The sequence below is a fragment of the Pelecanus crispus genome, chromosome 1 (genome assembly GCF_030463565.1).
Source record: "Pelecanus crispus isolate bPelCri1 chromosome 1, bPelCri1.pri, whole genome shotgun sequence".
Classification (NCBI taxonomy): Eukaryota; Metazoa; Chordata; class Aves; order Pelecaniformes; family Pelecanidae; genus Pelecanus; species Pelecanus crispus.
In genome coordinates, this window is record NC_134643.1 from 192,541,409 (window position 1) to 192,557,346 (window position 15,938).

Consider the following 15,938-nt stretch of genomic DNA (forward strand, 5'->3'; position numbering starts at 1 on the left):
ATTGCATGCAGTGAATGAGTGTACTATTCTCAAAAAATGTATGATCATATAACTGAAGACTTTACACCTGCATTTGGAAGCTATATTGCAAAGCTATATTGCAAATTTAAGTTGCATGAGTAATTTAACTTTGTAGTACTTGACTTTGTAATATGAGTATTCTTTTAGCACACCGTAATATTAAATTAACTTAGAGAGTTATTTATTTGTCGTGGTTTAGCCCCAGCCAGCAACTAAGCACCACGCAGCCGCTCACTCACTCCCCCTACCCCGATGGGATGGGGGAGAGAATTGGAGGAGTAAGAGTGAGAAACACTCCTGGGCTGAGATAAGAACAGTTTAATAATTGAAATAAAGTAAAATAGTAATGCTAATAGTAACAGTATAATAATGATAATAATAATAATGATACACGAAGCAAGTGATGCACAATGCAATTGCTCACCACCCGCCGACCGATACCCAGACAGTTCCCGAGCAGCGATCGCTGCTCCCCGGCCAAACCCCCCCAGTTTATATACTGAGCATGACGTCATATGGTATGGAATAGCCCTTTGGTCAGTTTGGATCAACTATTCTGGCTGTGCCCCCTCCCAGTTTCTTGTGCGCCTGGCAGAGCATGGGAAGCTGAAAAAGTCCTTGACTAGCATAAGCAGTACTCAGCAACAACTACAAACATCAGCCTGTTATCAACATTCTTCTCCTACTAAATCCAAAACACAGCACTATGCCTGCTGTTAGGAAGAAAATTAACTCTATCCCAGCCGAAACCAGGACAGTATCCACCCCTTATTCTATACCATCTACGTCATGCACAGGCCCTCCCCTTTCCAATGTGTTCCAATTAATCACCACCCCTTTCCCTATCTTGATATACACACAGATATCATTCCCTTCGTCTATGGCCCATCCCTCTAAAATGTCCATTGAGTTCATTTAGCCCATGACTTTGGGTTCCATCTGTCATCACAGTCTTTCAGAGCAGGACAGGTGGTGTGCAGTGTTGGACTGTTGCATGCTGAAGTCAGTTCTCATTCCAACATGGTTTCATCAAAGTTCATTTTCCTTAGGCTGGGCAATTCTTACTGCAATACCATTGATGCGGCATATAGCAATCATAATATATAGTATTATATACTTAATATTAACCTACTATATTATTATATTAACATGCAGTTAAGAGATAACATATAGTTAAGAGATAACATACAGTATTATAAAGCAATTAATATTATACAATTCAGTTCATTGGCTATTTTCACCCAAAATCAAATTCCCTTGAGGTACACATTGGGCTTCCCCATCCTTTCGCATCACCCACCAAGTGCACCCAGGTCCTTGAGCAAAAGCAATCCCACGAATGGGTTTGCCTTTGCCAGAGGGGGAAGTAACCCAGACTGTCTTCCCCAGCATATTTTTCATGTGCACTACAGGAACTTTATCTCCTTCTACAGTACGTAAAAGTTTTGATTGGGCAGGGCCAGCTCGATTGGCAGATCCCCTGGTGTTGACTAACCAGGTGGCTTTTGCTAAATGCGTATCCCAATGTTTAAACGTCCCACCACCCATTGCTCTCAGGGTAGTCTTTAACAATCCATTGTATCGCTCAATTTTCCCGGAGGCTGGTGCATGGTAAGGGATGTGATACACCCACTCAATGCCGTGCTCTTTGGCCCAGGTGTCTATGAGGTTGTTTCGGAAATGAGTCCCGTTGTCTGACTCAATTCTTTCTGGGGTGCCATGTCGCCACAGGACTTGCTTTTCAAGGCCCAGGATGGTGTTCCGGGCGGTGGCATGGGGCACGGGATATGTTTCCAGCCATCCAGTGGTTGCTTCCACCATGGTGAGCACATAGCGCTTGCCCTGGCGGGTCTGTGGGAGCGTGATGTAATCAATCTGCCAGGCCTCCCCATATTTATATTTCAGCCATCGTTCACTATACCCAAGGGGCTTGAACTGCTTGGCTTGCTTGATTGCAGCGCATGTTTCACACTCATGAATAACCTGTGCAATACTGTCCATAGTTAAGTCCACCCCTCGATCACGAGCCCATTTATGCGTTGCATCCCTTCCTTGATGGCCTGAGGCATCATGGGCCCACCGAGCTATAAATAATTCACCCTTATGTTGCCAGTCCATGATCACTTCCAGGATTCCTGGGCGACTGGGGTTTCCTATTCGAGCCCGTTGTGTGATCAATGCAACCCACTTACTCCATGTAGCATCAGTTGCATGATGTGTAGAGGGGACCCTCCCTTTGAACATCCAGCCCAACACCGGCAGTCGGGGTGCCAGCAGGAGCTGTGCTTCAGTACCAACCACTTCTGAAGCAGCTCGAACCCCTTCATATGCTGCCAGTATCTCTTTCTCAGTTGGAGTGTAGCGGGCTTCGGATCCTCTGTATCCCCGACTCCAAAACCCTAGGGGTCGACCTCGAGTCTCCCCTGGTGCTTTCTGCCAGAGGCTCCAGGTAGGGCCATTCTCCCCGGCTGCGGTGTAGAGCACATTTTTAATATCCTGCCCTGCCCGGACTGGCCCAAGGGCTACTGCATGAACTATCTCACGTTTAATTTGTTCAAAGGCTTGTTGTTGCTCAGGGCCCCATTTGAATTCGTTCTTCTTCCGGGTCACTTGATAGAGAGGGCTTACGATCTGGCTGTAATTTGGAATATGCATTCTCCAAAACCCCACAACGCCTAAGAAAGCTTGTGTTTCCTTTTTGCTAGTTGGTGGGGACATAGCTGTTATTTTGTTGATCACATCCATTGGGATCTGACGACGTCCATCTTGCCATTTTATTCCTAAAAACTGGATCTCCTGTGCAGGCCCCTTGACCTTACTCTGTTTTATGGCAAAACCAGCCTTCAGAAGGATTTGGACTATTTTCTTTCCCTTCTCAAAAACTTCTTCTGCTGTATTGCCCCACACAATGATGTCATCAATGTACTGCAGATGTTCTGGAGCTTCACCCTGTTCCAGTGCTGTCTGGATCAGTCCATGGCAAATGGTGGGGCTGTGCTTCCACCCCTGGGGCAGTCGGTTCCAGGTGTACTGAACACCCCTCCAGGTAAAAGCAAACTGGGGTCTGCACTCTGCTGCCAAAGGGATGGAGAAAAATGCATTAGCAATATCAATTGTGGCATACCACTTAGCTGCCTTTGACTCCAGTTCATATTGAAGTTCTAGCATGTCTGGCACGGCAGCACTCAGCGGCGGTGTAACTTCGTTCAGGCCACGATAGTCCACTGTTAGTCTCCACTCCCCATTAGACTTTCGCACTGGCCATATGGGACTGTTAAAGGGTGAGCGAGTCTTGCTGATCACTCCCTGGCTCTCCAGTCGACGAATCAGGTTATGGATGGGAATCAGGGAGTCTCGGTTGGTGCGATATTGCCGCCTGTGCACAGTTGTGGTAGCAATTGGCACCTGTTGTTCCTCAACCTTCAGCAACCCTACAATTGAAGGGTCCTCTGAGAGACCGGGCAAGGTGGACAACTGTTTAATTTCCTCTGTCTCCAAAGCAGCTATACCAAAAGCCCACCGGTACCCTTTTGGGTCCTTGAAATACCCTCTCCTGAGGTAGTCTATGCCAAGGATGCACGGAGCATCTGGGCCAGTCACAATGGGGTGCTTTTGCCACTCATTCCCAGTTAGGCTCACTTCAGCTTCCAGTACAGTGAGCTGTTGGGATCCCCCTGTCACTCCAGAAATACAAATGGGTTCTGCCCCTCTATAGTTTGATGGCATTAGCGTGCACTGTGCACCAGTGTCCACTAGAGCCTTATACTCCTGTGGGTCTGACGTTCCAGGCCATCGAATCCACACAGTCCAGTAAACCCGGTTGTCCCTTTCCTCCACCTGGCTGGAGGCAGGGCCCCTCTAACACTGGTCACAGTATTCGTTGTTCACTTCCTGTAAATGTGAATCAAAAGTTCCCTGATCAAGGTCGGAAGTAAAATTAGCCCTCTTACTCTGTCTCGGGAACTGCTCACTGGAAACTGGAGCTGCAATTTTCCTGGGAGAACCGCCTTTTCTAATAGTTTTTCCTTGCAATTCACGCACCCGTGCCTCTAAGGTTGAGGTGGGTTTTCCATCCCACTTTCTCATGTCCTCTCCATAATCACGCAGGTAAAACCACAGGGTGCCCCGTGGTGTGTATCCTCTATATCCTCTCTCTTGAGCATAGGGACGTTGACTCCTAATGGCTGAGACACTGGTCCGTGCAGGTGGGGAGTAGGACAGATCCTCTCTGAGTTGTTGGAACTCTTGGCATATTTTTTCAGACAGTTTTTCCACAGCCGAGACACAGGCCCGTAGGGAGGAAGAGAGCTTTTCTTCGTAGTCCCGGAGTTGTCTAGCCACTTCATCCACCGTTGGTGCCTCGTCGTCTTTCCAGGCTAGTATTGCCAACGAGTTGGAATACGATGCTGGTGCACTCCGTACCACCTTCCGCCACATGGATTGTGTGCACCTGACTTCATCTGGGTCTTTGGTTAACCGCTCATCATTCAGGTCACTGTAAATCACCTCCAGCACGCCTAATTCCCTCAGGTACTGGATACCTTTCTCTACGGTGGTCCATTTGCTTGGGCGGTATAAAACATCCTCCTTGAAGGGATACCTTTCCTTCACGCTTGACAGAAGTCGCCTCCAGAGGCTGAGCGGTTTTGCCCCTTTTCCAATTGCTTTGTCAATGCCCCCTTCCCTGGAAAGGGATCCCAGCTGCTTGGCTTCCCTACCCTCTAAATCCAGGCTACTGGCCCCGTTATCCCAGCATCGGAGCAGCCAGGTGATGATGTGCTCGCCTGGATGACGACCAAAATCTTTTCGCATATCTCGCAGCTCACTCAGGGATAGGGATCGGGTGGTCACCATCTCATTTATGGGTTCTTCCTCCTCTGGTTCTCGTGATGGCCCTGGTTCATCTTCATCCCTTACTAAACGAACTGATTTCCTCGTGTATTTTTTCTTCTGTATAGGGGCAACTGATACCGGCGCAGGTTGGTTCTCTGGTTTAGCCACAGTGTCTGTCACTGGGGTTTGAGTAGCCGCAGTGCTCATGGCTGTGGCTGGAGTAGCCACAGTGCCTGGGGCAGGGGTTTGAGTAGCTGCAAGGCCTGTAGTGGGGGTTGGAGTAGCCGCAGGGCCTGTAGTGGGGGTTTGAGTAGCCACAGTGCTTGTTGTTTTGTCATCAGATCCAGAGACCTTCTCTTTCTTTTGAGGGTACTGATTAGCGTTGACCACGGCTCGATAGGCATGGGCCAGTCCCCAGCATGTTGCAATGATTTGTGTCTCTCTGGAGCTACCAGGGTGACAACATACTTCTTCCAAATACTTTACTAATTCTTCAGGATTCTGCACTTGTTCAGGGGTGAAGTTCCAAAACACTGGAGGTCCCCACTGCCCTAGGTACTTGCGCATACGATCCCACACACCCTGCCACTCATAACTATCCAGCCTTGGGGTAGATCTCTGGATGGTATTTTTAAACTGCTTACTGACCTTTATCAAAATGGAAACAACATTCCCAAGAATTATCAATAGAAGTATCTTAACTGCCCAGGGGTGTTCAAGATACAGGAAAGTTGTTGTAATGAAGGAGGAAACATCATAGAAGAAAGCAGCAAAGGTGCCATTCTGTATTTCCTCCACAACAAGCCTCTCAGAGTAAGAAGTATAATTGCTAACTCTCTCTATGAGGTAGTACCCGAAGTACAGTAGTGACTTCTGTATGAAACCCAAATACCAAAGAATGCTCAAGGTCAGGGTTTTGATAAGGAGCCTCCCAAGCAAAAGATCATGAATCACTGCAGAGCATAGCACACCACACAAACTGACAGCAAGCTTTAACGCGTGCTGCAAAAAAAAGAACATGGTGCAGATCAGAAGAACTAATATCGTGACCGGCAACTGTTAACAGACTCCTTAATACACTCTGATTAATCTGTTGTTATCTCAAGCCCCACGTTGGGCGCCAAAAAGGACTGTCGTGGTTTAGCCCCAGCCAGCAACTAAGCACCACGCAGCCGCTCACTCACTCCCCCTACCCCGATGGGATGGGGGAGAGAATTGGAGGAGTAAGAGTGAGAAACACTCCTGGGCTGAGATAAGAACAGTTTAATAATTGAAATAAAGTAAAATAGTAATGCTAATAGTAACAGTATAATAATGATAATAATAATAATGATACACGAAGCAAGTGATGCACAATGCAATTGCTCACCACCCGCCGACCGATACCCAGACAGTTCCCGAGCAGCGATCGCTGCTCCCCGGCCAAACCCCCCCAGTTTATATACTGAGCATGACGTCATATGGTATGGAATAGCCCTTTGGTCAGTTTGGATCAACTATTCTGGCTGTGCCCCCTCCCAGTTTCTTGTGCGCCTGGCAGAGCATGGGAAGCTGAAAAAGTCCTTGACTAGCATAAGCAGTACTCAGCAACAACTACAAACATCAGCCTGTTATCAACATTCTTCTCCTACTAAATCCAAAACACAGCACTATGCCTGCTGTTAGGAAGAAAATTAACTCTATCCCAGCCGAAACCAGGACAAAATAGTAAAAAACTACCAAGAAACTGCTGAATTTTATCCTTTGTAACATAGACATAAGCTTCAAATTGGGGTAAAGTTAGGTTGCTGTTTTCATGTGAATTGCACTGCTTTTACTGTGGCTTGTCCATCTGTCATGTGATAGTATTCTTGGAAACAAAACAGCAGGTTTCTTGGAATACCTGAAGACAGATCCTTCCATCTTGACAATCTATAGATAATTCCATCTAATCTATAGATACCAGCTCAGGGATCTTCTGATCAGTTTCAAAACTTTGGCTTTGGCCTTTGAAGTTGGAAAAGAACAGTCTGAGCCAGTTCTTCTTTGAAGAACGCAGAAGAGAAAGCTCATCATAAAATAGGTGGTAGAGCGGTAAGTTTGGGGGAAAAAAATTCAGTGTCCTGCCAGTGTAGTTGAATTAATTGATGGGTGGTTAGAATGAAAGGCCTTTGAGACAGAAGTGTTCTGTAACAAAGGGGTGTATTTTCAGTGCAAGACATCCTATGATAATGTTCAGTAATGTTGACTTTTCTTCATTATAGATAATAATAGCTCTAGATTTAATCACTGTGAATGACAGCAGATGTTGGTACCACTGTGACAACTGTTTGCTAATTAAGTGGTTCTCTTGGTTTGCTTTCTGAGAGACCTGCTTCATATTCCCGCTAGAAACATTTAGACAGGAAATTAAAATTTAAAGTAATGTTCTATGAATATTCTAGATTTGGTTTGGCTAAATTTTTCCTTTTCTCATCTTTTAACTTTCATTGGCGAATTAATGACAATTGATGTCTAGCAGTACATCTGCATGTTTCCTAAAGATTTCAGATATCAGACTGATTCATGAATGGGATGCAGTGTCATCTGAGACAAAAGAAATTAGGGGGTAGTGGTAGCTGAGGTTGAGATTTGATTAAAATTTTCCTTTCTATACCTGTCTCTTCTGTACTGCTATGTATTTTGCTCAAAAGTGACATTTGTGTCTTAAGGTCATTGTTTATGGTAATGTTTAATGCTCAGAGTAACATGAATTGTTGTTTGATGATATTGGGATTGCAGGGGGGTGACCTACAGAAAGTCTGATCTGAGACCAGAAAGTCTGATCTGAGATTTGTTAAGTTATATACTGTACCCACAAAGCAAACATTAGCTGTCACTTGCCATCCGTGGTGTGGCTTGCTGCAGCTCTTCAGACCCTGGGTTTGAATTTGTGTTTGCCTTGTTGAGAGAGCAGAGATTGAATACAGGGTCCTGAGATCTAGTTGAATCGTAGCTCAATAGGATTTGAAAATTCCCTTACTTTGTTATGCCTTCATAATTTGGAATTTCCTATTGCCCCTCATCCCTGATTTATTGTATTTTGATCTGTGTGGCAAAGACAAATGCATATCACTTATGAGTAGGAAGCTGAATTCCGTGGCATATCTTCTCCAAAACATTCAAGTGGCAAAACTGCGTAAGGCCCATCACTTGAAAATGCAGCCTTTATTTCTGTGCTTCTGTGAGAGCTGACTTCTTTAGACGCTTGGAACCAGCTTAGGTTGGCAAACACACAATATGGTGCTGAGCTGTTTTGAAAATGAGAGCCTACCCTGTTAGTTGAGGAATATGGGATATTTGCAGACTTTGAGTCTATGAATGCTCCTTTTCGAAATGACCACCTGAGTTACTGTAAAAGCAACAAAACTCTTTTTTTCTGTTTCCTTCTCTTTCTTTGAGCTAAGCCCATACTTTCACACATCTCCCAGAACAGGGAGGATTGCTCTGAAACTCAGATGTTGCTTACATAGTCTCAATTCACTTTTTAAATTGATCTGGCAATGTATCAGTGGAATTAAAATGAGAACTTTATGATTCACAAGACCTTTTGTACCATGGCTTAATGTTTTTAATGGTGGACAAGGAATGGGCCAAAGCTTTTGATAGTTTCCTGTCAAATATTTGTTTGAGAAGAGACTACTACTTCTGGTCTGCTGGCTAGTTCTCATAAACCTTTAATGGTCTTTGCCAAAATAATTTGTATAATGCACTCTAAGTAGAATGATGTCATGCACTTCCAGTAACAGAAATACCCACAGTTGGGTGCATCAGTCTGTTTGGTCTAATATGATATCATTAACTAGTCATATTAATTGAGTTGAACAAAATACAAATAGTTATTAGATTGTCAAAGTGTCTGCCTGTACTACACTCTTGTGCTGAGTATTCCAATTAGTAGATTTTTAATAAATAATCCAGTAAGAAGTCAGGCTCTTCCTCACTTAATGTAACCTCTTGGAAAATACTGTATCTAGCAGTATCCTGAATAAATATATCGCCATCTAACCCTTCACTTTCTCAGCTTCTGGGAAAACAGGCATAGTATGGTGCCCAAAAGGGATCCTTTAAGCAAAGAAGCAGAGCTCCTGAAGCAAAATACTTCTGTGAAACACTCTCCCATCACCTCTTGCAAATTTAAACCAGGTATCTGAGTTGTGTCACTGAAGGAGTAGAAAAGACAAAAACACAGTTAAAGATATATTTGTACCTTAGTACCTTGCATTGCAGCTGAAAAAATAGGGACTGATGTGGATGTGAGGACACACTTAACATGGGCTACAGCTAAGCAGTTAAACCCCATTTAGAGAGTTAAAGCTGGAGTGATTATGAACTGAATTTTCTTTTAGATGGGTCGTGTCATGTGTGCAACACTAAGTGACATGTACTTGGCTGTTTTATGGAATATCTCTGTTTAATTTTTTTAAAGATATGTATCACTGAAATACAGCAAATAACATAGTATACATGTTTATGTGTGCCTTCCAGTGTGTAAGTTTAAAGCACATAAAAGATGTGCTGTCCGAGCAACAAATAACTGCAAATGGACTACATTAGCCTCAATTGGAAAAGACATCATTGAAGATGAAGATGGTGTAAGTACTATTCATATTTACAGTATTTTCCAAAGCTCACTCTTCTTTATAGGGAAAAAAACAAGGCTAGGCATAGAAATATTGCCGTGTGACCCATTGAAGTTAATTGTAGGTTCCTGAACACTTTTCAAAGATTAACGTGGTATTTAGAACAAAAGTTATACTCCTATTTCACAAGGCAAGTTTAGTATCTGTGGGCACTAGATTGAAGCTGCATTACAAGATTTTAAAGGCCACATGCAGAGAAACTCTGAAGCTGGAGAATTGCTCCCAGAAGTTCCTACTGCTCTTAAGCAAAGGTGGTATTTTATACTGTTACCATGCTGTTTTGGCAATCTATTTTGTGTCCTCCTTACCAATAGCTATTCCCCAGGAGGCCTGTTTGGAATTCACTGATGTGTGAGACGGTTTTTACTGATGAAAGCAGGAATTTTAAAATTAGCAGGAGAAATGACAAAACCTTTTCAGAGGTTTATTGTGGTAGATGGGTTATTTTTACAAACACGACTATGTATGTGCCACTTGTATGAAGCTTCTTTCTGGAAGGTTAGTACTAATTCGCACACCTATGAGTGTCCGGAGTTGCCCACGGTATTAATGAGACAAAGAGTGCACTGAGTAAAGCTTTGCACAGCATTTAGGGACTTCTTCATAAAGCTGTGACTTACCAGCCATGGTGAGGGAGTACGTAAAGCCACAGAGGTATTCTGCTGTCCTGCTATTCTTCTGAATTTTAGTTATTTTAATTGGTTTGTGCCACGTAGTCAACGTTAAGTGAATGGGTACTTATTTGTATTACGGAGCCTCTAGATCTAACTGCCCCATTGTTTTGTGGTTAGTTGCTACCATAGTACCATGAATGTGTCTCCCTTCTTCAGCTGTCACATTTTCTGCCTAGCATATGAAACACCACCACAGTCCACATTCATAGCTGTTGCCTTGCGAGCGTCAGTGTCACTTCTACTGGTCACCCATACCTGCTTCTTTGATGAAAGGGTAGAGCTGTGGGAAATAGTTTAAATCCACCTGTATTTGAGAGACGAAAGCCTCTAATTTCTATTCCTGAGTATTTAACTTTTATGACTACTTCTTCACAGATAGCTATGCCTCACCAGTGGTTAGAGGGTAATCTGCCCGTCAGTGCCAAATGCGCAGTCTGCGACAAGACTTGTGGCAGTGTTTTACGCCTGCAAGATTGGAAGTGCCTTTGGTGTAAAGCTATGGTAGGTGCAATGAACCACGTCCAAGCGTCTAGGATTTTGCCAGCTTTATTGCTCACCATTGTTTTTATTTTGTCATTTCATAACCGTGCTTTTGGATTAAGCAGGAGCAGGCAGCTTGTGCAAACTCAGGTCTCTCTAACGTTCATAATTTCTCATGACTGTCCTACTTGCTTCAGTTAATTTTTAATATGCCCACTGATGCAGCTTTTCTTTAACAGGTGTTGTCATCCTATGTGTTTTCTCTGCCTTCTCCTAACTGGTAACTGAAGGTTCACATGCTTGTTCCATATGCCTGATAATCATGTTACTTTATTGTCTCTTTCAGTGTAGATTTTGCTGTAATAATATTTTAGTAATATTAGTAATATTCATATTTATTAATGTAGTAATATTTTTATTACTGCAAAATCTAGACGTTCTCTCCTTTAGGACACTCTGTAGGTTGCTGATTGAAATTCTATAACATGCTATTGCTGTTTCCCCAAAAAGTTTTACAGTTTTCTCTTAATTTTTTTATCTTGTCTAAAAAGATGGGTTTCATAAGCTAGGGTGTAGAAATGGAAAGTCAGCAGTTTTTTTATTGTTGAAGCTTTTGGCTTATAGATGTCCGAGGCTCTGTTGTGTAGTCAGTGGGAAATGATTGGCATCTCCAGAGGTGATCTGAAATTTAGGTGAAGTGCAGCGCCCCCTGCCTGTGCCTGTTTTTCCAATAACTATGGAAGAGACCTCTACGACGCATAGTTTATGGGACCCACCTTTGGCGGGTTGGTCTGGTTGGTAGGTGTGCTGGCTTTAGTGCAGATACGTCTTCCAGAAGAGCCAGGTGGGCCAGGCATGTAGATTGCTATTTTTTTGTGTGTGTACAGTGTAGCTGCAGCCCCCAGCACAGATGCTGGTTGCTGGGAACTTGGTCCACCCTTGCTCGTGGATGGAGGTAAGCGATTGCCTTGAAAGGACGATTCATATCTGCTATAGCAGTAGCTGAAGGTGAACTACTCCAAACTTATGTTTTGTGGAATGAGTAACAAGCCTTTTTGATGGAACAGTCATACAGGCTTTTTTCCAGTCTCACTCCTCTTCCCTCTAGACCTGAATGTTACTTATTAGTCCATTTTTGTTACATAGATACTGTACCAGTTATACTTTCACCACAAAATTCCACTGTAGGGAAATAATTTTTTTGTTTCTTTTGTAGGTTCATACTGCCTGTAAAGATCTGTATCCTCGTAAATGTCCACTTGGCCAATGTAAGGTATCGATCATACCTCCAACAGCACTAAACAGTATAGACTCTGATGGTACGTAGTATTGTAGTGTGTTCAGTGGTAGCTCTGGACTTGCAATGCCTAGTGAGATCTGTATAACTAAACAAGGCTAAAATCCTTCTGCTGAGAAGGTGAATGCAGGCTTCAAATTTAGAGAAAAGTGTAATTTTCTGGGTAGCTTTTTAGAGGATTATTTAACCAACATGATTTAAAAAATGTTTTTGAAAGTTCCCCCATTAGAAATTTTCTCCTGTTTTATTTATGACCCTTGGAAACTTTTCAAGTGAATGACCAGAGTCCTCAGATGAAGTAGGCTGATGTCTGCCTGTCATGCATCACTTATTCTGTGAGTTCTCAAATTTTGGGTAACTTTGCTTTATGCAGTGGTAAGCTCACTGAATGGCTCAGATCCAACAACTACTTTACCAGGCTAAAGAGAAGAATTGCTTCCATAGCTTCTCTAAATTTCTTTTAAATATAAGCAGTGTAAGAATCGTGCAACACACAGATAGAAACCCAGCAAATGTTCAAAACTCAGGGGTGCTCTTTGGTGGCTCAGGATATAGAGGTGCCTGAGCAGTGGGAGACTGCACTTAAAGGCAGGGAGTGGATTTAATAAGGAGTATCATGAAATCTAACTGCTTTAATTTTATAGTTTGTGTTGATGGCGAATGTAGACCAACAACTTTAACACAATTCAATGAATTTTATTGTATGAAGTTGGTAAAAGTGATTGTTTATGCTGTATATACTCACTCTATTTATTTGCTATATGGTGCCTTAGACCAGAGTGTCATGCTGTTATTTGTTATTCATGCTAGGAAGATTGTTCCATATGTGAAATTATTTTTCTTCGCATTTAAATAAATTAATCAAACCTTATTTTAAACTATACATTATGATAATATGGAATTAAATTAGCATCCTTTAATGCAAATGTTTTATTTGTAGCTTTAGTAATTTTTTTAGTAATTGAAAACAACACAGTAATTCTAATATTGCCTGAAACAAATGTCAAAACCTATACTTGTGATGTCTGATTTTGAAGTGCTGCTGAGAAAACACTACTTCCATGGACGGATCATGTTAGTGACAACAGTGTCCATTAGTACTACTTACTAAAGGCCTTATGGAAAGCTTGCTGTAATTAGTTAAGACCTGCATTGACTTTAATAAGCTTTGGATCACAGCTGAAGGTCTGTTGTTCAGTGATTCTATTATAATTCGTAGCATAACTTCAGTCTGAGAAAAAAGGTTTCATGCAAAGTCTCACCTGAGAGCAGCTGAGTACAGTAACTTTTAAAATCTGTGAGTATTCTTATAAAGCTCACACAGACGTGGATGATCCGGTTCAACCCAGTAAGGTTAAAGAAAAATAAGGTTAAAAACCAAACGTTTGTAACTGAAATATATATTTAATTATGTGATAATCTGTGAAGATGAGATTTGAGAAGTATTCTAAAAGTTTAATAAACTTTTTTCACTGTGGAAAAACAATAAAGCTATTGTCTTCAGGATTTTACTAAATCTAGGCACTGAAAACACAGGAAAGCTAAAAATGAACTGGTAAATCTTGAGCAATTATGTTTTCCTTGCAGGGCTAATATTCAGTTTAGCATTTACATTATGCATGATAAAATGTACTCCTTTTGTCTTTCATCCCTTTCTTCCTCTTTCCCATGATTTCTTTTTGTGTTGTTCATATTAGAAAGCCTTATTTATTTCATTCTTTCTAACTATGTTCACAGGTTTCTGGAAAGCCACATGCCCGCCATCCTGTGCCAGTCCTCTTTTAGTTTTTGTTAACTCAAAGAGTGGAGACAATCAGGGAGTAAAGTTTCTTCGTCGATTCAAACAGTCGTTAAATCCAGCTCAGGTGTTCGATTTAATGAATGGAGGACCTCACTTAGGGTAATGACCTTGGAAATCTTGAGCAATCCTTTCTGCAAGGGAATTTAGTGCAAAATATAGTGTTGTGTTGTCCCCTCATTGCTATAATTCTATCACCAGCATCTACTGTGACTTCCTAATTAAAATCTAAGAGATAACAGAATTTCAGGATGAATTCCAGTGGGTGAAGGGATTGTAGGATAATATTTTCTTTTTAGAAAAACTCACTTGAAAATTCAAACCCAAAACTTATCAGCCCAAGTGTTTTGTGGCTTTTTGGCTAGCTTTGGCTTCTGTTCACCGGTAAGGTTCAAAACCATTACAAATGTTTAGATACTTTCCTGAATCAGGGCCTTTATGCACAGTTGCCCAGGTGCTTTTCTTCCATTTCATATGTGTAATTCAAATATTCCCGTGACCTTGTTGTGAATAGCTATGGAATAAAACTATTGTCTAAATGTACTCTGTATCTTTTTGAATTTGGAACATAAATGTCAGCGTGAGAGTCTGCATTGGGTGATGGACAAGTACACTAAAACTTTTGTCATCTGAAAACTACATTCAAAATATGGTTTAGGCAACATATGCAAATGGTCAAGAAAATGAGCATCTCAAAAAATTTGGAGCAAGAACACAATTAAAACCATCAGGCATTCTACAAAATCTTAAGGGTTGATTGTTGGAGAGATAGGGATGAAATTTGCATAGCAGTGGCCACAACCCAAGCATCTTTGCACATTCAATAAAGATTAAATTCATGAATGTTTTTCTGTTGCCTAACTTAATTCCACTCAGATGTCATATTGTGGTTAAATGGCCTATTAATATCAGTTACAGCAACTAGAAACACTAATTTTTGTACTCGTAAAGATGCAGAATTATGCTTGCATGATAAAAATGTAGATGAAACATGCACAAAAATTCAGTTCAAACAGTGGGCAAATAACACAAATATAATGGAATACAGATGTGGATTTTTATAGGTAGTACTGTGTTATGGACATGTTATATTAACTCTTTAAGTTGTAATATTCTTTTCATTATAAACCTAATTTAAATCTGAATTTAATCAAAGTCCCTTTTGGCTAACATTGTGTACACGTAATTATAATGACGGATAAAAGTAAGGAAGGTTCATCTCAACTGGAGAGACAATTTTTGAGAGAGGACAGTCTGAAAAGATACGTCTGTCTGTTTGCAAGTTCTCTTGCTTCATCTAATTGTACCTACCAGCAGCATGGTTCAGGAGGCTCACTTTGGTTTTGCACAGTAATCATAGGTCAGGTTGGTTGCTTTTAAGTATTTTTCCCAGTTTCCAAAGAGAGGTCCTTAGCAGTTATTCTATCAGATTGTGCCGATGTCGTCTTTTTTCTAGTTGATCTAAAAAGCAGAGTTGCATTCTTTGAGATACATTATTTCTAGTGGGTTTTCTCTCTTTTCTCAAGGTAGGAGAAATTATTCTGGTATCAACATTTTTTCCCTTAAATATCGGCATCTTTTGTTCTGAATAGGTATCTGCCTATCATATAAAAGTGACATTATTTATCATATATAAGTGACATTATTTTCTTTAGAAAAAATATAAATGCTTCAAAAATTTGTGATCTTTATGTGTTGCTTTTTAGAAATAGTTCTGAGATTATACACATTCTGGAAAATAACATGCATTGAAAATAAACATCTTTATTTTTATTATTTTAAGAGTTTCTACTTTCCAATTCTTTTTTTTTTTAAGTTTAAATCCCTGTTGTTTTTACCTCTTGGCTGTTTCTTCACATCTCATTCCCCTTTCCTCTGTGTCTCACCTTTCTGCTTGTTCTGTCTCTCTTGTCCCCCTTTCTTGTACTGCCCAAGTGTTGTATCCTGTAGGTGTTAAAAGTCAGAGAACAGGAGGAAGAGCTGTAGGAAGTGAAAGCAGGATATGGCTTTAAGGATTTAATATGAAATATTAGTATTATTTGTCTTACATTGTTGTGATCACCTTACATGTAATAATTGCCTCCAACTGTCCTTGCATTTGGTTACTCACACGTTGTCAAAAGCCCACCCGTATTGTGGAGCACATCCTGTTGTTGTGTCTTAACGTCCTCTCG

The 15,938-nt window shown here is 41.4% G+C and overlaps 1 protein-coding gene across 2 annotated transcripts in view; it reads left to right on the forward strand.

Moving 5' to 3' along the window:
• The window catches only part of DGKH (diacylglycerol kinase eta), a 181,432-nt gene that overhangs the window by 123,308 nt on the left and 42,186 nt on the right, over nucleotides 1–15,938 (forward strand). For both annotated transcript variants that reach the window (XM_075705709.1, XM_075705716.1), the window contains 4 exons: nucleotides 9,361–9,467; nucleotides 10,565–10,690; nucleotides 11,886–11,988; nucleotides 13,704–13,866. In XM_075705709.1, coding sequence (XP_075561824.1) covers nucleotides 9,361–9,467; nucleotides 10,565–10,690; nucleotides 11,886–11,988; nucleotides 13,704–13,866 — 499 coding nt within the window. The remainder of the gene's footprint in view (nucleotides 1–9,360; nucleotides 9,468–10,564; nucleotides 10,691–11,885; nucleotides 11,989–13,703; nucleotides 13,867–15,938) is intronic.